This window comes from Choristoneura fumiferana, chromosome 22, assembly GCF_025370935.1.
Source record: "Choristoneura fumiferana chromosome 22, NRCan_CFum_1, whole genome shotgun sequence".
Taxonomy (NCBI): domain Eukaryota; kingdom Metazoa; phylum Arthropoda; class Insecta; order Lepidoptera; family Tortricidae; genus Choristoneura; species Choristoneura fumiferana.
The window spans coordinates 194647-218311 of NC_133493.1; the positions used below are offsets into that span (position 1 = coordinate 194647).

At 40.9% G+C, this 23665-nt stretch overlaps 3 protein-coding genes across 4 annotated transcripts in view; 1 reads left to right on the forward strand and 2 right to left on the reverse strand.

Moving 5' to 3' along the window:
- LOC141440447 (doublesex- and mab-3-related transcription factor A2-like) overlaps window positions 1–23665 on the reverse strand; it is a 251496-nt gene that overhangs the window by 91898 nt on the left and 135933 nt on the right. The window lies entirely within an intron of this gene.
- Window positions 985–13261, reverse strand: LOC141440444 (juvenile hormone esterase-like). The gene is made up of 11 exons (XM_074104962.1): window positions 13154–13261; window positions 10699–10856; window positions 8270–8412; window positions 7446–7588; window positions 7109–7294; window positions 6202–6395; window positions 5143–5311; window positions 4430–4646; window positions 3491–3600; window positions 3046–3196; window positions 985–2308 (listed from the first exon to the last, which is right to left on the reverse strand). The coding sequence occupies exons 1-11, from the start codon at window positions 13218–13220 to the stop codon at window positions 2143–2145; spliced, it is 1704 nt and encodes a 567-aa protein (XP_073961063.1). The 5' UTR covers window positions 13221–13261; the 3' UTR covers window positions 985–2142.
- The window catches only part of spz6 (Spaetzle domain-containing protein 6), a 49454-nt gene continuing 44821 nt past the window's right edge, over window positions 19033–23665 (forward strand). Inside the window, exon 1 of one of the 2 annotated variants that reach the window (XM_074104965.1) lies at window positions 19033–19372. In XM_074104965.1, coding sequence (XP_073961066.1) covers window positions 19346–19372 — 27 coding nt within the window. In that variant the 5' untranslated portion in view covers window positions 19033–19345. The remainder of the gene's footprint in view (window positions 19373–23665) is intronic. The other variant, XM_074104964.1, reaches the window with a different exon arrangement.

The following is a 23665-nucleotide window of genomic DNA, read 5'->3' on the forward strand; positions in this document are numbered from 1 at the left end:
ACTTAAGTGGCAAATAATAGCCAGTAATAATCGGATTAATGATGACAGTAATTATGATTAAGATTTTAAATAATTAGTTTTACCGACTCAAGCTTCGACACTTTGACTCAAGTCTTGTAATATTGACAGCTGTCACCCGCACCATGCATCAATAAAAGTACTGTAGCTTTCTTCCAGGGCACTGTCCAAATGCTGCACGCGACTTCGTAAGCCTTATATTCGTTTATCTCTATTCCACGGGAACTATGAAATTTTGCGGGATGAAATCTACCTTTTGTTCTTTTCCGGGACGCAATCTATCTGTATACCTACCGAATTTCATCTAAATTGGTTCAGCGGTTTAGACGTGAAGAGATAGCGAACAAAAAACAGACTTACAAACATTCACATTTATAATATTAGTGGGATTGGTAGGTACCTACTTTATGTTTGTGGTAAGAGATGCGTGATAATGATAACAGCTGCGTTGTATGTAACCATTTTAATGATGTGTTATTTTCTTCAGTGTTAGTCATCATGAAATCAAAAAATAATGAAATCGAGAGGAAAACATTTTGTTTTATCGCAAATAACTTATTTTGTCTTATTGAATAAAGATTTTTATTATTATTATTATAAAAAATATAATATTAGGTATGTACCTACTTAACCTAACCGATAAGTCACCACGTCGAGAACATCGATATTTATAATATAAGATATTATTTATTTCCCATCACTACAGTCAGGGGATGAAGAGTAGCAAATACCAGCACCGCCAGCACGCATGCGCCCTGGCCCATGAAATGCCATTTCTTTAACAATTGAACTGTGATTTTCAAAAATAAGCCTTATGCAATGCATCGAAATCCACATAAAAATATGAACTTAAAGACAATGAGTGAAGGCATAGATTGCAATAAAAGGTATTCCGGGGTGTCTGGCTTTTCCATTGTAGTATTTTCCAATTTCCGCTATAGGAAGGAGGGTTAACAAAAAAAAACATTTTCATTAAAAACAAATTTACTTTTAATCATTTGTATCACCTTGCTTAAATAGGCACACATTTATAAAGGCACATTATTTTAGAAAAATTAAACAAGTAGAAACGGTCAGCGGGCAGTGGGGCATGTAGGTAAGTACCTATGTTCACTGCTCGCCCGAGACGCGTGCTGCGTGCTGCACAGTGGTCATCTGGCAGCACACGTAATTAGTACAAAAAACGCTAACCGCTCCGCCCGTTGGCTCCCAGTCGTGGCTTCAGTACCTGTTTACATCTTTCCAGTAAAATTATTCAATACTCAGTTTATTTTTGCTTTAGAAAAAGGGTAAACAATCTTGACGATTATTTTTATTGAAAAACTTTTTAATAAAACAACTATTACTTGTTTTACCAAAAGCATGTAAATTATCATAATGTCCTTGCTAGTTGTTACATGTTTGTTGTGACTTATTTTTCAATAGTGTTATTCAATAATAAGACACGTCAAGATCGCTTACCTTCTTTCTAGAATGCTAAAAAAACGAAGTATTAGAGGGCACTTCGGTGCTCAATCGAATCAAAAATTAAAACTTTATTCTGCAAGTAGGCCGCAAAGCTTTGAGTATTTATCTAGATAAATACTCAAAGCCGCAAAGAGCTCTTATACATATCACTTTCTTTAAACTACCAACCAGCGCTTTCGGAAAGACCATCATTACCAAGAAGAATGCGCCGCAAGAAACTTGGCAGAAAGTCATTTTTTTACTTTTTTATAAAAAAATGACGGATGTATAGGGTATCGGACTCGTTAGGATTGTGGCTCCCACAATGTATCGCTATTGGAACGATTTTACTATATTAATGTAAACAGGGTCTCACAGAAAATTCGTTTGCCACCCATCACACCAAGTTGTAGTAGGAGTCAGGGTCTACGCTAGCGGACGCGGTTTGCACGGAGCGGGGGCCGCCTGTTGAATAATATATATAAGCAGCACTTGCACCCCCCTGGCCTAAGAGAAATATGTAAAACAAGACGAAGGAACAGAGACCTATAAATGCACCTCCCTATATAGAGACCCTAATACAGATGCAAGATGCAATGCACCCTTCTAAAAATAATCCTGCATGCCGGCGCGCCAGCTAGCGTAGGTCCCTAGTTGTGCTATGCTCTGGCTCTCCATCTAATACTGCATCGGGTACAGTTCCTCCCACACTTGCAGCCGCTTCTCGTGCAGTTTCTCATGGACGGAGAACTGCTTGTCGACGCGAAGATACTTCCTGTCGTGGGGGGTCATAGTGGGCCACGACAGGCCGGCCGGTTCCGCGCCGTCGCGCGGGTTCGGGTCTCTGCAAGTAAACATAGTCAGAGCAAGGGGAATATTCTGGAGTTCCTTATTTTTTATGTAACTTAAAAAGGGGATCCTTTAGCTGATGGAAAGCAATCATCACCGCCCATGGATATCCATCCGTAGCACGAGGGATGTCATAGATGCAGTGCAGGCCCTTTGAGAGACTAATATAGGTACTAAATTTTTAAAGAACCTAAGATCGCTCCGGGAATGCTGTCCCATTCAGGAAGCTGATTCCATTATTCTTGTGCGTGGGAAAAGTTTTGCTGAAGGCTGAAGTTGTTAGACTACCAACAAGGTGGTGAGGATAAAAAGAATGACGGTTACGCGAGGTACATTAGTGCAACCTGGCTGCAGTCAATAACTAATGTTTTTTTATAAGATAAATCCTCACTTGTAAACGATCTGGTGCGAAAAAAAATACATTAGGTCCAAGTTTTTTTTTCAAACCGCGACGTTGGTGTAAACCTCAGATGGCTTACGGGAGAGAGGGCGAGCTGCAGACGGGCAGCTCAGCAAGGAGAATTTTTTTAGCATGCCAAAGGATGCTCCTGTTGAGCCGACCTCGGATTTCGGACGCTAAGGGAGATTTCTGCAACCAATCGGATTTTAGTAGTTCCTGGTCCAAGTTAAGGAACTACCGCGAATAATCCTAATGCATGACTCTGAAAAAGTATGAAATTCACCTGAATTCTTACTTACTCTATGTGGTTACATTTGTGGATAGTTACTTACCCGTATGTAGCGAAGTTGTACCAGATAGCCGTCATACGGTCCACTATGGTTGCGTCCTGCGGCGCGGGCGGGGGCGGGGACTTCGCGTGGATGGGGGGGCGGAAGTAGCTCATGGAGAACAGGTAGATCAAGTCGTCGTGGTGAGCAGCGCCTGCGGAAACAACCACTCTTTCAGAGATCAGCAGAAGGACGCTGTGATGATGCCAATTTCATAGTTGACTTAGCACTTCTTCGCGAAGGAGCAGAGCTGACAGCTTAATCAAATACTCCGGAAGTCCTTATCCTTTCATTTCAATCATCGATCTGATTAAAGAGAAGCACGGGATCTCTTAAGAGTGGCGTAGAGCTGATGCTATGAGCTGAGAAGGCGGTAGCTGTTAATGTTGGAATCACAGGGTCTAGGCGGCCAAATTCTGAGTCCCCTTTATTCTTCTGAATAACTTACCCTCGGGTTTCCCGGTGCGAGGGTCCTCGTGGAAGCTGTTGTTGCCGATGTAGCTGAATTCGCTGTACCACACCGGGTGCGCCGAGTATCGGCACATCAGGTTGGCCATCCTGAAAAAGGGAACATTATTTATTAACGTCTATCAAGGTGTAGACGAAACCATATTTACGAGTATTGCTATCCCGGAGAAAATAAGGAGCAAAGTATCCGATGTGTCACCCAAAATTCGAATTATGTTTTGCGTGAAAGAGTCGCTAGCAAATATTGAATCGAAGGTTCGCAAACAGATAGTCTCGCACTACAACGACCAGAATCCCTGCCGGTGAAATTACTGGCACTTGAGGTATCTCATCTTAGACCTCTAGGTTGGCAACGCATCTGCAATCCCCCTGGTGTTGCAGGTGTCTATGGGCGGTGGTGATCTCTTACCACCAGGAGACCCACTTGCTCGTTTGCCATCCAGTCGAATAAAATAAATAAACAAAGAATCCGATCCGAATCCGTGAAAATATGGTCTAGAGTAGTCATACCTACTTAGAACTATTTCTTTGTACGGTGAAATCGGATCTAGTGCGCAAACTGCCTTACAAATAGTTCTACGTACGTAACTGCTCTAAGCTTCACCAGTGTGCCGGGCATGCCAGCTTTTGTCGTAGTCGTAGATCACATTAAGATTAAGTATATCTTTCTTTCTAACCGCGTTGGTGCCATAATTCTTGATGTGCATTCTCGCGGTGGCCTACGATTTGTACCCTTCAGTCCTCCCCCACCCCCGTATCAGCGCGTCCTCTCTCAGAATTAGTTATCAAATTTTTTTAGATCCTTGTTGCAAGGTTTTTGCGCCTCTCGCTGATGAGCTGGCGATGGTCGGCCCCAAAGAGTATTATTAGTACCTATAGAGAAAGTCGGTCCTGAGTCTTTTGTATATATAGTTGGTACCTGTGGGTGTTGAACCCGATCACGCTGTCACCGTACAGCTTGCCCAGGGCGCTCTCGCTCTCTGGCGTGTCGGTGACGTCCTTCCCCCCCAGATACGCTTCTTTGAGGCGGCGGCTGGCAGCTGCCGCGTTGGTCTTCGGCAGGTCGAATGAAATGGGTGCGATTGTCTCCCATTCAGCATTCATGCGGTCCCGAAGCGTTTTGTTCCTGGTCACACCTGGGAAAATAAAATCATACAAGCTCGTTTCCCTAAGCTGTATTACAAAACGGCGCTCGATTAACCACTTCAAAATCGTTCGCTTTACGGCCTCGCAATGTATTTTTCAGGTCTAAATTAGATTAGGGGAAAAGTCAAATACTCGGGTACCTGCTAGATCAGTTCGTCAACGTATCATCCACTTTTCGGCTCCAAAGTCTTGCTGGCAAAATGCGCGCTGAGGATATTGTCGATTTGCATCGTGGCAATAGTTAACATGTATGTATGCAAGATGAGACTGGCATTTATTAACACCTATGGTACTTAGATAATAATTGACCGAAATAGGCGTCAGTTTGTGGAGGTCCATATAAAAACAATGCCCTTCCTAGGAGTAGTGAGGATGGTTTGTATCAATCTATAGTCTTACCTCCTAAGAACGATATTTCATTACGTACCTATGTCATTGCTACGCACCCACGCACTTTATCGATATTTTTTCATGGTGGTGACTTACTGAAAGCCTTCCAGAAGAACTCGTCTTCGGTCTGGCTGACGAGCAGCGGCACGGAGTGGATGCGTCGCGCGCGTATCGCTTCCGCGGGCTGCACGGCCAGGAAGCGCGGCTGGCCCACATCTGGCTCCAACACTGGTGTCCACAGCCCGATGGGGTCAAAGCCGAATTGCTGGAAAGAGGAATCATACCGTGTCATTGTGTTTCAAAAAAATTAAAACAAAAAATTGAACTGATTACAAAAAGCCATGAAAATAATTTTCTATCAGTCTGAAGTCGGTGCCTCAGCACGAGCCAGTAGGAGTGGACCTATAGTTGTCTACCGCACTTATACACTATATATTGGGCTTCAATCACTCCTGCTGGCTCGTGCTGAGGCACCAACTTCAGACTAGTAGAAAGTTATTTTCATGGTTTTTCTAGTGTCCAATTTTTTGTTATAATTTTTTTTACATCAATGTATTTAAGATACAATAGTTTAATGACAACTGCTCGTCTCCTTTTACGAAAGATTCGCTTTTTCGGATGCAGAGACGTTCATTATTGAGGAGTCCGGTGCTTTACCACCCGCTCTATCTCACCATAATCCATTACGACCAGCATAAATTGCTTAACAACTATGTTTAAGTAATTGAAATTCAACCCGTGAAGTACTTGTTATTGAGTAATAGCTCCGTTGGTGAAGTGTGATCTTCATCATCAGTTCCACTTCACCAACTAAAAAATCCAAAGTACTATAGGTGTGCCTTGCCTACAATATTCGAAGAGTTCCCTCGATTTCCTCAGGATCTAAATCCTGATTTAGTGCCTATGGGACCTAATTATATAAGCCCGAACGAACGAAAAAAAAATTTTGAAATCGGTTCATAAATAACGAGTTCTGAGGTAACAAACAAAAAAAATACATAACCGAATAGGTAACCTTCTATTTTTAAAGTCGGTTAAAAAGTAATAATACAGGCAACAAGGTGTAACAAGTCTGTTGTTAAAAGATTGACACGTTTCAAGCACCAATGTACTGTGGACTTTGTAGCCTTAATTAACGTTTCTAATGACACTTACATCCCAGAATCCAAGCAGCGAGTTCCCCATCTCCTGCCAGGTCTTGGTTTTGAGGCAGTCGACTATAGCGCGCGAGGAGTTGGTCGGGCAGTTCAGGATACGCGCCTGCTTCTGTGCCAGGTCCAGCTGGTGGTTTGGTAGCGGCGCCTTGCCCAGCGGGGAGGCGGACATCGCTATGCCACGGTGGAATAGACCTGGAGTACAAGGATTATTATAGTATTGAAAGTAAGTTAACAGTAATAAAGATCAGACACCTACACTAACCGGGAAACTGTAGTCGGTCGGAACTTGATTGGAAGTTAGAAAAATAAATGTGAATGCAAGGGGAAAGTAGGCCTCCAACCCTCTTAGGCTGGCTTGCGCAAAATAGAACTGGCAGCACCATTACAGCTCTGAGTTAACTGCTTATCCATGGTCAAATCTATGGAATTACTTCACGTCAGCCAATAGACGTTCACTGCTGGACATTGACCTCCCCAAGGCTCTCCACTCAGACCGGTCTTGTGCTTTATGGAATTTATTCATGGAATTACTTGTCAACCCTAAACCGTGAATGTGAACCCTAAACGATGAAACCGTGCATCACCTTTGATATTTCTTTCGGTACAGCCTTACAACCTAAAATCTGGACTCCATTTGATAACTTCTTTCTCGGCATCTTCCGACCTGAAGAAGTCATAATGAGAAAATAATGTAGCTTATTCTTCAGCATTTCTCAGTCAGAGGGAGTAAAAGCTACTAGGTGAACATTCCGGAGTTTGCCGTTAAGCGTGCGTCCTTTTGATCGCGGATTTTCAACCACGATGCACCGCAGTGGCCTGATATGCTAAAGCAAGAGAGAAGAGGGTCGTAAATGCTCTGACCCTCCATCTCCCTCTGACCCTGCGTGGACTATAACTGGAATTACCTTTGGACATGTCCGAAACCATATGCAGTAAAACGCTGATGGAGCCAGCGCTGCAGCCGGCGATGGTGACCTGTTGGGGGTCGCCGCCGAAGGCCGCCGCGTTGCGCCGCAGCCAGCGCAGCGCCGACACCTGGTCCTTGAAGCCGTTGTTGCCGGGGGCCACCGCGTCGCCGGTGCTCAGGAAACCTGACGATGTCAGTGGCATAGTCGAAGTATACAACGGAAAAATTTACCTCTGTTGAATCTAGTAATATGAATCTGACGGCGAAATAACAATTCTGGATCTCAAGTCAGTAGATATTATGGAGTTGATTGCAATTGAAAAGGTAATAGTTACCAAGCGAGGCGAGGCGGTAGTTGATGGTGACGAGCACGACGTCGTGGTCGAGCAAGTAGTGCGGCCCGAACAGGTCGCTGCGGCCGGTCATGGAGTAGAAGCCGCCCGGGTGGATGAAAAAGATAATCGGGAGCTTGCGCGAACTGAAAACCAAGGTCAAAGTATAATAAAAGAACAAATTTGATAAGTGCAGTTTTCAAGTAAATTACTCGTACGGAGCTTAAATTGGATCATCAAAGGATCTAAGTAGATACCATCTTGATATATCTGCGAAACTAGCGACGCTACAAATTGTGTTGCGTTTTCAAACTAAGAAGCTACTTGATTGACCAAGGCAGTGGACATCCCACTGGATAGGACCGGTTAGGAAATTATGTATTAGGTAAAGGAGAACATATACAACAAAATATATATATGAAACATACAACCGAATTGATAACCTCCTCCTTCTTTTGAAGTCGGTTAAAAGTAGTGACACGGAGACTCACAGAGGCAAATACTAGATCTCACAGATAGTTTTTTTTGACTGGATGGCAAACGAGCAATTGGGTCTCCTGATGGTAAGAGATCACCACCGCCCATAAACATCTGCAACGCCAGGGGTATTACAGACGCGTTGCCAACATAGAGGCCTTAGATGGGATACCTCACGTGCCAGTAATTTCACCGGCTGTCTACTCTCCACGCCGACACCAACAGTGCAAGCACTGCTGTTTCACGGCAGGATTAGCAAGCAAGATGGTGGTAGCAATCCGGGCGGACCTTGCACAAGGTCCTACCACCTGCGAATATTCAATGAGATAGAAATTCAATGAAAGTAGTACCTGTTATTATCGGGAGTGTAGATATTGAGCCGCAGACAGTCCTCGTCGACGTAGTACTCGCCAGGAGCCACCGGCAGCGGGCACGCCGGACCGTCCTCGCTCGCGTCCACCGAGGAGGGGTACGTCACCACGTCGACTGGAGGCTGGATGCAACAACGTTTTATTAGATCGTAGGTACAGTCGAACCATTTGATTGCTGACCCACCATAGAACGATCTCACAGTAAGTGTCACAGTGAATTCCCTTGTCAAGCTTTCCAATGTCACTATGTATTTTTTTACGAAAGGTTCCACAGTGGCTCACGTCACGATTCAGTTGGTTCGATAGTTCAAAGAAAGACGCGGCAAGAATGAGCAAAATTCGAAGTTCGTATCTGCCGTCCCGCCGACGCTAGTATTATTTAAATCGAGAGTGAGAGGGACGGTATACAAACTTCCATTCTCGAATTTCGTAGTAGTCCCCCAGCGGTTTGAGCTAGCCTTTCAAGCTAAGGGGTTTGATTAAACCAAGACTTACACCGGAGTTTTCTAGAATTTCATTTGAAATTTTGCATGATCTATTAAGGAAAACGCGCGCACCTACGAATAAATGATGAATGAAGATGGAAGAACTATTAAACAAACGGAGGAAGCAGCATCGACAAGAATATGGACGTAGAAAGATAGAGATTGTTCTTCCTGATATTCTTTCAGATCTACCCGTTGAACTGGAAAATCTTGGAAGTCATTGCAGTTTTTAAATCCTTAAATATTCTACTTCAATTATACCGCAATGAACACATTACTATTTTACTATCTATGTGTATACTATCGTACTTAATAATATTGTTGTGTCTTGTAAAGTGTTGTCTATTGTTGTGTTGTGAATAAATGTATTCCTTCTTGCTTTCTTTCTAATTACCGACCTTATCGGAAATTGGCGATATAGCGTTCTTACTTTAGAAGCCGATGTTTTAACAAACAAGGGTAGGTACAGAAATTGCAGTTAAACCAGTTTTAAATTTTATCAGCGCTTAAAAAAAGCAACAATGCAATCGCGTCATTAAAACACTAACAGTATTTTCAGTAATACCAGTTAAATTTAACTAGTTTTGAAGTTTTATCAGCTACTTAAATAAAAGAGTATACCAAAGGTATAGTCACATTAATCACCTAATTAAGCTAAAGAGTCATAAGACCGGGCTTCTTATTCATAGGAAAGTCTTAAAACCACAACAATACTCCGGGTCGTGCGTGATGTCATTTGGGGAAAACTAAAACTAAGTGCTTTGTAATAATTGGATAGGTGTCCTGGGTAAAACATATTATTCCATTTCGTCGGGTGACAAGAAAAAATTACTAATTACAACCTAAAAAATTCTTTGCCGCTCTATTATTATTATTATACTAAATTCAAAAATATTATTTATAAATTCGCCGAAATGGTGATGGCGACTGTGTACATACTACTCATGTTTCCTACACATAATACTATAACTATATTGTTTATAGGTAGGTAGGTATCTATTATTTTTTTATGTGTCCTTGCACGAAACTATCACACTACACTTATATACTACTAATTTACAACTATACGTACGCGAACGTAAAAGGTGATAATCTCGCAGACGAGCGCAAGACGAACGTGATAAAATCGAAACGTACGGCACCGACGGCAGCGCGCGCGCCTTGACTAAAGAAAACTTAATCCTCCTTAAATTACCAGTGTGTGCGTGCGGCGGGTGCGTGAGTAGTTGAGTACGCCAGAGCGCGCGCATTTAAGCCGCGTGACTACGTTCGCAGTGAACCTACTTTGTTCTCCTTTACTATGGCTTAACTTGTATGTATGCGCTTGCCATTTCGTTCCTGACACGTTCTTATTACGGTCATGATGTATGTAGTGAGACCTACTTCGTTCCATTCTCCATACAAACGTAGTCCCGGTCTCATTTGAAAACTAGGCAACAGAAATAAGTAGATGAAATTTTCTAAGTATGGACTGGACATAATTAATTATCTATGCCTATGGTCTTTCAGATTTTCATATAAATTTGTAATGTCAGAATTACAGGAGCTCAAAAATCGACAAAAAAAGATGTCAACTTTGCACGAGAATTACAGACTAATAGCATTTTTACAAAAATCGAAAAACCAACTGGCATAGAAAATATAATGAATATCCTTCATTGTAAAATATCATTGATTTCTGTGCTATATATACTTTTCGTATAATATGAGGACAACGAAACCCAAAATTCACCCGCCCAAATCTCGACAAAGCCTACAGCTATCTCGATATAAATTACGGACGGACGTCGTTGCGGAAGGCATGGGGGGACGGCTGCGAGCGCTTATGTCACGAGCGATAAAGACAGCAATATCCCAAACGAATACCTCACGCGGCCGCGCGGCCGGCAGGGAAACTTCTCTTAAAGATGATGGTTCACAAACCTGGAAGCGCAGTTCCCCGACGGGCGGCTGCGCGTAGCGGATGCCGCGGTACGCCTGGAAGCGGCGCCCGCGTCGCGACTCCATCCAGGAGCCCCGCACCACGCCCGACGGCGTCACCGTCACGGGGCCGGAGGGCGGGGCCTTGGCGGTTGTGGAACCTGAGTAATAAACAAAGCTGATTCATTCAGGTGTCTCTAAAGTCATCGATATAGCTCGAAGAATATGCAGTTAAGTGGCAATGGGCGGGCCAGATCGCTGGAAGAACAGATAACCGTTGGGAGAGAAAAGTCCTGGAGTGGCGACCATGAACTGAAAGACGACGCGTTGCACTTCAACTCTCGTGGCACTACCTACTTCATTGATATGATATGAACGTCCCCGCATGCCTACTCTACATAAGTAACCCACCTGAATCAACTGTCGAAAAGCAAATACCTTAATTAAATATTTTTTCCGCTGTTTTTTCCTCATGTTTTTAAATTCAGGTGCTAAGAATTCAGTGCAAACTTAAAATACGGTAGGTAAACAGCTGCGTTTTCCTTGTTTTTTGTTTTGTTCCGCACGCAGCCGGCCGGCCGCTACAATAGTATTCTTATCATGAAACTGTTGAACAGGTACATAAACATGTGTCATTATGATAGTAATAAAATACATCCATGCTGTGCTTAATAATAATTATTAATAAATAAATAAAAGAATATTTATTCACAAACCCAAAAGTTATTATAACAACAGATACAAAGAAAGAAAAAGATAAAACATAATTAATTTGTGAAGAGGTAAAGGACTAATCCTTAAGATAGAGAAGATAGAGCTAAACAAAGTCGGCGTAGATAGAGTCGCGGGCAATAGCTAGTATAATATAGCTTCATATAATTTGCAAGCTGGGTAATTAAATAATAAGCTTAATTAACCATTAAAAAACACTTTTGCAAATAAAAAAACTATTAGGAAAAAACAAGTTTAGTGGTCTAAAACATAAGTTACTTAAAGTTCAACAGTCGGGACGGGACCCCTTAAAGTTAACGGATATCAAAAATAACACGGTGTATTGCATACAGTAGCATACTCTATGTCACTCCGACAGTTATAAAGAATCTAACGATACTCTTTTGTTATACTTCATCCGTCCAGCTTTTTAGGCTGCAGAGATGGCCAAAGAAATAGACATACCCACATACATACATAATAACACGACCAAGCTAAGTTTGCAATTAGAAAAGAATGAGAAAAGTTTAAAAATTAAAAATTCATTAAATAGGAGACGAAAATTTTAGTATTAGCAGCTTTCATTCTTTGTCGCCGATACGCATCTTACGAATTTTTGTCTCCTATTTGTTGAATATTTTTTTTTACTGTTCTTGTTAAGCGCGAGGTGCAAACTTAGCTTGGTCGTGTTAAACATACTTATACAAGTTATACATACATACATACATACGCTCGAAAAACATAACCCACCTTCGGGTCGTCGGGTAAAAAACCGTCGCAATATCATTAAAACTTAGTTCGTGATGACCTGTGGTGATGGTTTATGGCTCTGGATGTAGGCCTTGACTGTTTGCCTCTTGGAGAGGCTCAGAGTCACGCAACGAGCTATGGAGAGAGCTATGCTTGGAGTTTCTTTGCGCGATAGAATCCGGAAATTCGTCGAAGAACTAAAAAGCTAATCCTGCCGTGAAGCAGCAGTGCTTGCATTGTTGTGTTCCTGCGTGGAGAGTAAGACAGCCGGTCAAATTAATGGCACTTGAGGTATCCCATCTGAGGCCTCTAGGTTGGCAATGCATCTCTTACCACCAGGAGACCCACCTGCTCGTTTGCCATCCAGTCGAATAAAAAAAAAAGCTAAAGTCACCAACATAGCTGGTACTTAATGCAAGTTGAAGCGGCAATGGGCGTGCCACATCGCTCGAAGAACAGATAACCGTTGGGAGAAAAGTTCTCGAGTGGCGACCACGAACCGGAAGACGAAGTGTTGGCGAGCCTCCCACCAGGTGGACTGACGACATCGTGAGAATTGTGGGCAACCGGTGGATGCAAGTGGCGAGTTGTCGTTCATTGTGGCGTTCTAAGGGGGAGGTCTTTGTTCAGCAGTGGACGTCTTCTGGCTGATGATGATTTTTAATCGGTGATCAGGAATAACAAATACATACATACATACGCTTGAAAAACATAACCCTTCTTCGGGCAGTCGGGTAAGAAGCGATAAAGAACGGTCATACTGAATAACTTTTCCCATGGGACCATTACGAAAATGGGAAAAAAAATCAGCTATTCCATAGAAAACGTCAGCACCTCGCCACTTTCAATAAAATGGAACCAGGGATTTTTTTCCTGAGTTTCGTATTTGTCCAATGGGAAAAATTATTCAGTATGACCGTCCTGATCGCTATTTGTTATTCCTGATCACCGATTAAAAATAATCGTGTATTGTATTGCTATAACCATGAGGCGGTACCTGATTGGTCCTGGTGTCCGTGGACACTGGCCCACGCGCACAGCGCCAGCAGCAGTAGCTTCGTCATGGCTCGGCTCGAGACGACTGGCCGCAGCGGCGCACGCGCACTATTTATGAGGCACTAATCTTTAGGTATGTTAGGACAATGGGAGAGGGTGCTGCGGGTGCGTATTCTGGCTCTATACTATGATGTCCAAAATTCGCTCTGCGTATCTTGTCTTGCCCTCCCGCTGACCTCGTATAATCGATTCGATTTTCGTAGTAGCCCCCCTTTCGTTCGTGCGATGTCGGGTGGGTTCGGGCGTATTTTTGTGGTCACATTTTTGTTGACATGGTGGAATATTCTGTTAGTTTCTAGGTCATCTAATAGAACAGGGCGTTTCAAGATAATCTAAAGTGTCATCAAATTCTACAGCCCATTCATAGTACCTTGAAATAGTGTTAAAAATAAAGTTGTGTTAAATACAAGATATCATTTAATATTTAATATTGTAAGTCTGTTTAAAAAAATATACCTCGTTGAGTTTCTTGACGGATTCTTCTCAACAGAGGTTTTTCCGAACCGACGGTAGTTTTTTTTTGACATTCATAAAAGTGCTTGTTATAGCCTAAATTGAATAAAGATATTTTGACTTTGACTTTGATCACGAAAATCGAGGCGGTTGAAATGACAATGAAATGACCCGGGTAGGAAAAGAAAACAATAATTAGGTACGCGATTTATAGATTTTTCGCTGCGTAAGTAGCGTTTAAATACCCTAAAGAAAAATACCTAAAATGCTGCCGTGATCAAGCTAAAAGGTGGCCTAGTGACAAAATCACGTTTTGTGATGGAGTCGAAAACGCGATATTTTATTTGATATTATCAATAATAGATGTCAAGTCTCCACTAGCATTGATTTTAAAAAAATATCTCGTTTTGCACAGCAGAATGAATATTTAAAAGTAATTTTCCTTGTTTATGTTTTTGTAGATAATTTAGTTGATATAACATGGTAGCCTATTAATTTGTTATGATAAAATTTATGTTTCATGACCGATAACCAGAGTACCTAAGGAAGTAAACATCAGTTAGCAGGTGAACATAATATTGCCTAATACATACTGATTTCGTCATTGAAGTGTATGAAAAGTCGTGTAAGCTTCATTGCGGGGCTGTAAAGCGAATCAATTTAAAGTGGGCACCGAACGCAGCAATGTAATGTAATACAACTTGCTGGTCTAATGTCAGGTTTCGTAAATTAAAAGATACCCACCTACCTGTGCAATAATAAACATGTTGATTAAGAAAACTTTTTCAAAGGAAATTAAGTACTAAACGAATAACATTATCCCCAAATCGCTACCTTGTGAAACGCTGTGTACAAGGCAGAACCAACACTATGCAACAGACAATCTACTAGGGATTGAGATACGTTATAGATAGAACAGTAGGAAAGGGATGAAAAAGAAAATACGAAATAATACAAAATTATATTGTAATGTTTAAGCACCTTACGTTACGAAACTGAAAGAAACACTAAGACCCGCTTTAAAGCAGTAAGTTTTATATGGCAGCTTTCCACCAGACTTGTATCAGCAACCATCTTTAAATGCGACTTATTTTCGTATCATTTTACAAAAAAAGTTTGCTAAAGCCTTGGTTCGGGTTCGCTGCAAGGCAATCGAGTATCGAGGGTCGAACGTCAGAATAAGATGCAAAGGAGGAAAACAAACGCTCGCGCTGGGAATCCCGGTAATTATGCGTCGACACACTTAGCTGGTGAATCCATGTCTCCATGTACATTGGTGGTTTACTAGCGAGGGCGCTATTTGTGTTGCTGTGTGACGAGCAATGGAAGCTGGCATGATTAAGTTACTGATAGGCTCGTAGATTTTGACTCATTTTAGAACATCTTGAACATTTTTCCTTTTATTATCTGGCAATGATAACGGCCCGTAGGTAGAATCAGTATTACGGAAATTGGCTGAGAATTAGAGTTAGGTAGTTTTGAACATGAAACTACCGTGAGTCTCACTCATATTTAATATAATGACCCGAATAACTCACGTCTTAATTTGAGTTTAGCTCGACATGTTTCGGGCAAATCCGTAGCCCTTCGTCTTCGGAGCACCGAAGACGAAGGGGCTACGGATTACCCCGAAACATGTCGAGCTAAACTCGATTTAAGACGTTAGTTATCCGGATCATTATAGTTAATAGAGTTAGGTAGCTTGAAATATGTAGGCAAGTTGACCATCTTGATTAAAATGATATTTACTAGTATGAAAGTTCTATATAGTCGTCGTGTTTGTTCCGTCATAGTTCCAGTCAGTGATCATTGTCTAATTTGTCAAACAATATAATCTTTATCATCATCATCATCATCATCCAGAAGACACCGCTGAACAAAGGCTACACAAACGATGAAAATATATATGAACAAATAAAAAACTCTTGCATATTCACTTTATCTATACCTATCTTCTTTTTTTTATACGACTGGATGGCAAACGAGCAAGTGGGTCTCCTGATGGTAAGAGATAACCACCGCCCATAAACATCTGCAACACCAGGGGTATTGCAGACGCGTTGCCAACCTAGACAAAAAAAAGAAAAAGATGGGATACCTCACGTGCCAGTAATTTCACCGGCTGTCTTACTCTCCACGCCGAAACACAACAGTGCAGGCACTGCTGCTTCACGGCAGGATTAGCGAGCAAGATGGTGGTAGCAATCCGGGCGGACCTTGCACAAGGTCCTACTATAGGTACTACCTGCTGCAATCTAGGCTAATGCTATCTATCTAGGTAAAAAATAATATAATTTAAACACAGAAAACTAATTACCTACCTGCTTTATCTATGTAGGTTTCCTTTGTCGAGTAGTTTTTCCAAGATGTGTCACCAACGTCTTGATTTGCCAGGTTCACCTGGTACTCCCTTACTATTATTTGCTTTGGATTGATTCATACATAATAGTGTCATTCAATGAAACTTGGGATCTATGATTGAATATGGAATTTTAACCACTACTTATACCTAATTTACGCCTATTCCCGTTTAGAGGTAGAATTTTCGAATTTCCTTTCCCAACGGGCATCCTGGGGTTGGGTGGTACACTCACGAGCACCAATATCTGACACAACAAAGCGTGCATAAATATCTGATGCGACTCTAGGTCTAGGGCCGGTAGGACGTGTCAGATATTTTTGCACGCTCTGCTGTGGCAGATATTAATGTAGGTGACCACGACGGTAGGTGCAGGTGAAAATTTTAAGTAAGTAAATGAATTGTTTTATACATGTCTACTCTCTAGACAAGGGCTTCCCAAACTTATTTGTACTGTGACGCTCTTGGCTTGGGTCTTTGCAATTTTTTTGTGACGCCCCAAAAACCCACCCCCAAAAATACTTATAAATTTTAGTACTAACCTAGTAACAGGTTATAGGAAAAACTGGGAAAAACACTATTTGGACATTTATAATTTTTATTACAAAATAAGAACGAAATCAAAACATACTTAACCATAAAATTAGAAAGAGATCGCCACGCGACGCCCCTGGGAAAATATCGCGACGCCCTGCGGAAGCTCTGCTCTAGACAATGGTGGAAAGAAATATCGAGTATAAAGTTCCTCCTCAGGAATTTTCTAATATTGTCAATCATTTGATTAGTTGAATGTAAAAAAGAAAAAGAAAATAAAATTAATGTACGTTCCGAAGTATTAAAAAAAGTATGAGGCTTTGTACAGTCACCAGCATTAATATCTGCCACAGCGGAGCGTGCAAAAATATCTGACACGTGTTTCCGGCCCTAGAAATAGAGTCGTCGAAATACGTTAAATAAAGGACTGTTACCCATTACACCGTATATATCCATATCATACCATGGCCGTAATAGTAACGTTTCAGGCAAAAATATATTATTTGTACTTAATTAAGATTGGTTTTTTGGAATCTTTTTGTATTTTTTATTTCAATTCCAAATTTTTACTTTTAAGGTCATCCCGTAAAACCTAAATTGAAAATACAAACTGAAATATAGATGCACAGAAAAACTAGAAAAATAAGACCAGCACTGGGAATCGAACCCAGGTCCTCGGTATTCCGTACCGCGTGCTATACCGCTACACCACTGCTGGTCAACGGTACAGACAAAAATTTCCCCTATGCACCTCATATCTCAGCTTGTTTGTTTCTTATTTAACCACTTCAGCAGTGACGCTAGCGACATCTATACCGTAGCCCTTCCGGTCATCCCGGTCATCCCGTAAAACCTAAATTGAAAATACAAACTGAAATATAGATGCACAGAAAAACCAGAAAAATAAGACCAGCACTGGGACCTGGGTTCGATTCCCAGTTTGTATTTTCAATTTATATTATTTGTATCGAAAAGCGTGAGACTATGCCCACTAACTAGCACGTTCCGTAACCAACCGTCGCCGTCGCGTGTCATGTATATGTTTGACACTTCGTTCCTGACACGTACACGTTTCTATTACGATCATGGAATGATACGCGTAGGGTAGAGAAGTACTATTATATATTCCATTCTGTGGTAGAGACCTTTATTTTTAATACGTGGAGCTCCTTTCGTTTGTTTATATGATTTTCAACAGTGAACTACAAGTTGCTAGAGTATTCATTCAGGCGCTTCTCGTTTTTTAAGTAGGTACCAATTCGTTTGTTTGTCCGATTAACGCTTTTTAACCACGTGGGCAGAAAGAGGGATGATACAAGTTTGTCGCCAAAGTTTATCAGATAGACTGTTTGTTTGTTGGTTTGTTTGTTACTTCATCACGCCTAAACCGCTGAACCGATTTAGATGAAATTCATTATACAGATAGTTTGAGTCCCGGGGAAGGACATAGGATAGTTTTTATCCCGGAAAATTGCATAGTTCCCACGAGATAACCGAATTCTACGCGGTCGGAGTCGCGGGTAACGGCTAGTCTCCCATAAAAAGGTTTATTCCAACAATAATTCAACTGAATGACTAAACTTATTATTTAACTAAATGCCCAGCAAAAGCAAAAGTACGTATTCATTTCGGCTACTTTTTAAACTGGCATAAAAATAAAAAAGTATGAAAGAACACGTTGATGTCTTTTATATGAAAAGTAAGCAAAGTCAAATGAAGGTCGTAAAATGAACTTATTTTCCTTTTTTTGACTAGCGTTGCGTTTGCTTGACGAAACGTAGGATAACAACACAAAGCCTGGACCCCTGACTATCCCTGCTAAGTGCTAGTACGTACAACGATTGGGGTCATTGACTTCTAGCTTCAAACAAACTGCCGATCACCGGCTATCGGGTTATAAAACATGATCCTTACTGTTACAAAGTTATGATAATCTTATCTTATAAGTAAATAAGAAACCTACCCCAAAAAGTACCTGTTCGTTACGTAAACTCTTTACTATTAGGGTCAACCAGAATTTATTGAAAAATACCAATATTTCGAAAACTATAAGTTTTGATTCAGGTTTAAATACACTTAACGAAATAAATATTGGAAAAATTCATTACTGACATTACAATAATTAAGTAGTTACCTACTGCAAAAGACGAAAGATGAACAACCTAATGCATTATAGGTTCTGGGTTTTCATACAGAACATTAAATAAAACTGATAGCTGCCTACCGTTTTAGTACCAGAAAAAGAGAAATAATGTGAAAGGTCACAAGATATGAGTCAGACGCAAAATATTCTATCATCTCTCTTAGTTACGTCGTTAGTTTTAGGGACACACCGTATTTTATATTTTTCTTCATATTTCTCTTAATTTACATAGGAATTTCCTAGAATAAACAGTAAGAAGCTGGTTTTCTGTCAGTGCAGTGGCACAAAACAAACCCGTTGCCATATCTACCGGTATCGCCGGTGTCCGGGCAGAAATAAACTTGACGTCCAACAGCCCACAAGTGGGGCAGTCGCGTGGTAAAACATCAGCGAAGTTCGCTCAACACAACCATATTAAACTGGACTTTCACAACTCTATACGATCTTAAAATCCCGCTAGAGCTGAGTTCCGTTCCTTCCCGCGCGTCGGCCGAACGCATCGGACCACCGTCTCGAATTAAAATAAAAAAAAACTTTCGCGCCAACAGAAACGTCACTTTAATTTTTTAATTTTGAGTTCCTCGATGTTCAGGTGAACTGTGTTTTCGGAGTATTGTGTTTTGCGTCTCGAAGTGGGACGGAATATGACGCGACAACACCTTGTTTGTTTGGTGAGTTTTTTTAGAATAACTGTCTGTTCGTGCGTGCCCTTACGTGTATATAGATCACGGAATACTGTTATATCGGTTCCATTTCTACGGCATGGCAATATATGTAGATTCTAAATGTTTCAATTCCTCAAAAAACATAATGTATGGGTAATATGGTTGAAAGCCCATTATAAGATATTTTTTTAAAAAAACTTTTAAAATACAGGCTGCAGTTTTTACACAAAAACAGTGTTTTCTATCTTAGCTAATGCTATATAGACAATAATTATTATAATACATACAATAACTTCAACTCTTAAAATAAGTCTGATTAAATTAAGGATGCTCAACACTTCGTTAAAATTAAATTATTAAACTCAAATTACGAACACCCTTAGTTGTCTAGGTCATTTTCTCCGTTGTTCTGATATGTTCAGGTGCGAAATAAATAGTTAAATTAGACTATTTCAATTAATGCTTTTTTAAAATCGGAATCGATTGTATCCATTCAAAATAGTTTCACCGATCTATTTTACGTTTTTTGACCGAATATTTAGTTCTCAAATGAAACACGTGCCGTTCTACATTAGTTTATTTACGTAGAAAAGAAGAAAGTGCAGCAAAAAACGGAGATGTGGCGGGAATGCGGAGAAATGCGCACAGCGCGCGCCGGTACGGATACGGACTCCAAAAACGTCTAAACATACAATAGTTAAGTTATAGTTGTGATGTATTGCGGAACGTGAGCAATTTACATTGAGTGTCGGTAAAACCGAGCGAAGCGAGTTTTTCAAGCCGACACTAGGTAGGGAATTTCCTAAATTCCGCAGTATCGTACAACGCAATGCTTTAGAATACATCATGGGGTGAAGTTGGTATTTGGATATGGGTGGGGTCTCTAAGATCCGAGCTTAGGGATTTCTATAAAAAGCCCGTCTTCCCACTGCAGTGCTTTGATTGGAGCACAGGAATGCAGGTACCAACAAGTCCGATTTGTCCACGTCCCCGTCGTACCCCCTGGGACCTTCTGCGCCCGTACTCTATGTGCGAGCACCATCTCTTTCAGAGCGCAGATGCTAAGGGCAAAGGGCGAAGGCGAGCAACTGGCGCCTTAAAACTGGTTTCAACTCGGGAAGGGACGATACCTGAAAAGAAACGGAGCTAGGTCTTGAGCTCTAAAGTGGCAGCCCCACTAAAGGCCTAGGACGCAGGGGGTTAATCACCCACTCGTCTGAACACAAACGATTGTGAAAGGAAAAGTAAAACTTACGGACCGGATTTTAAACCAACGACCTGGCTACCCAAAAACGGCTACTTTATGTACATGGGTGATAAGTTGGAGAAGGAAAGCCATGAAAGCCATGAACAGATCGGAATGGAGAGATTTACTGGACCAGGCTAAGGCCTACCCGAGGCTGTAATGCCTCAGATGATGATGAGCTGGAACTACGAAAAAATAGTAAAAACAAAATTTTAGAGGATATAATCGATGAGCAGAGAACAAATCAAAATTGATCGCAGGCACAGATATGAATAGTATCTATATCGGTGTTCGCAGGTTTCCTTAAAAAAAAACGATTTCTACAAGCTTTAACTTTCACTTGTCGCTTTTTTTTATTAATGCATTGAATGTAATATCTCAGTTGTTTTTTCGACCACTAGCTCAATTAGATGATTGAGCTAAAGTTTGTCAAACTTTAAGTGACAGTCAAAGATCTTTAGGGCCGCTACGAAATTCGAAAATCGATATTCGTATAGTACCGTCCCTCTCACTCTCGTATGAAATAATATTAGCGTCAGCGGGACGGTACGATACGAACTTCGATTTTCGAATTTAAACTAAATTAAGATTTCGCGCTGTCCTCGTTCATCCACCATTACCTAGAATTTTTCTAGATTTTTTTTACCGTACAATGGCAAAAACTACTAGACAGTGGCAAAACTGTCCTCCAATGGACAGCGCCATATTTTTCTAAACAACAACAACAACAACAAACTAAATTAACATTACGAGAGATTAAGATGTAACAAAGTTGAACTGATCTCTCAAATGGATATGGGGCTAAGGGAAGAAGGGAGGAACGTATGTAGTTTGAATGACAAGCCAGTAGGTACAGCCAATAAAATTGAGAGTTTGCAAAAAAGATTGCATTAAAAATGAAACTTATAGAAATGTTAAAAAAATCCAGCTGTGCCCAAAATACCGACAGCGAACTCGTTTCGGAGTTTATTTTGTCACCGATATCGTGCGAGAAGGAGGTCGGGGCGCGGAATGCGCGGTCCCGTTCGGCCGCCGTTACCGCACCGAGCACCATGCATATTGCATGAGCGCGCGCAGGGCCTCGATCCTTGGCTACTTCACGCTACTTGCTCTAATGATCTATGGCAGGAGTGGCCAACTTGATTAGATCCAAGATCTACTGTTTACTGCCGAACCCCTGTTTTGAAATCTTAAATGAAACGGAATAGTTCAGTATTTATATTTTTTTCCTTGCCACGATCGACTGGACTAATATTCGCGATCGTCAGTTGGTTGAGTTTCATTGATTACATTCATCAATATCATCATAGCCATAGGACGTCCACTTGGACATAGGCCTCCCCCAAAGACCTCGCCAGTTGCCTCGGTTGGAAGCGGCTTGCATCCACCGTGAACTCGCGACTTTAACCTCATCCGTCCATCTCGTTGGTGGACGTCCTAAGCTACGCTTCCAACCTGCGTTGCGCTTGGGATTACATTGCGAGACTAGCGAGCGACTTTGATGTGGCCAATCGAGCGCCGCAATGTCATAGATACAACTTGCAAGAGTTTTCTTGCAGTACCACTACCATGAGTTTACAGTGACCGTACTCGATAGCGACGGCGTAAATTATTTGTAAACTTGTAATTTGTAATTTACGCCGTCGCTATCGAGTACGGTCACTGTAAACTCATGGTAGTGGTACAGATCAAAACTAGGTTTTAGGACTTACGACAATTTCAAGTAGAACAAGCAAGAAGATTGGGTACTAGTGGTGGAGCCTTTTCACAATCAAATTCACAATGATTCCTTCGGCAGATTGCATGAAAATCCTGTGTGATCCTTTTCTTCGCAGCTGTACAGTGATGACCTATGGGCCACCACCACCAGCCCTAGCTAGCCATTACCTGCAGCTTCGATTGCTTTGATTGACCGCGATTCAGCAACAGATTTTCATGACCAAAATCCTCTCTGGCGATAACTTGCAAAATGCTTTAGAATGTAACATGAAGCTCCGTTAAGGGTTATTATTTCGAGAGGTTCAATAGTGTTCAGACTCAAATTTTCAGTTATAAATTAGAAATATATCGTTTATTGTTTTTAAGTTGCTTAGGATATTATCACTGAAACTTGCGGTAAATACATTTTATTCTATTTTATCTTTTTTCCACAATAACTTAAATTTTCTGCACAAAAGTCAGTTACGTGGTCAGGTTCGGATTATCCCTGATTACTTTGTAGTATTGTAAAAAAATACAAGGTATAGAAAAACTTGCTGTTTAAAACATGGATTGAATGTTCATAATATGATATACCATGCATGCAAACATAAAAAAATTAGGACATTGATAAGACTATTTTTTTCTACATTTCCCGTTGTTCCAAAATACACCATCATTTTCGTGGTCACACTTATTAAGTATATTTTAAACAAAAAAAAGAGGTCAAACCTCCTGTAAATCCTTTTTTAACTATAAGCAACTTTGAAAATAAGACTGCGTCAATATAACGTATAATGTTTATCGCAAGTCATAATTATTTATCTATAATTAATGTAATAAAGGTTCAGTTAGATTTGCGTCAAAGATCGAGCGTCATTTTCGTTACGGTTGCGACTTGGTAAGTATTGGGTAAATAAATATAATGTTTTACTGGTGCTGTGTCATTTGCAGTTAAGTTATTCAATATTGATTTCATTTGCTTCAAATCTATAGGATATTTACTGCAGAGCCGCGAAAGTAAGAGCTTTTCAATTTCGTGGTCATCATTTTCGTGGTCCTATGGGCCACGAAACTGATTAAAGACCACGAAAAAGATGATTTTCCCTACAAGTAGAAAAAATACAGAACACTTTTTATAGAATTTTCTGCTTTTTACAGTGTAATCGTTTATGCCGTTATTGATTTAATTGATTTAAACGAAGAATGGTTGACCGTCAACAACATTTGCTCCAGGTGTGGTTATAGGAATTATGACCAGTGCGTCGCCAATTTTGTTAACTGGCGAGAGGTTCAAGAATTATTTTGCCCTGAATGTACGTGTGAAATGTATATATCTAAATATTAAAAGAAAA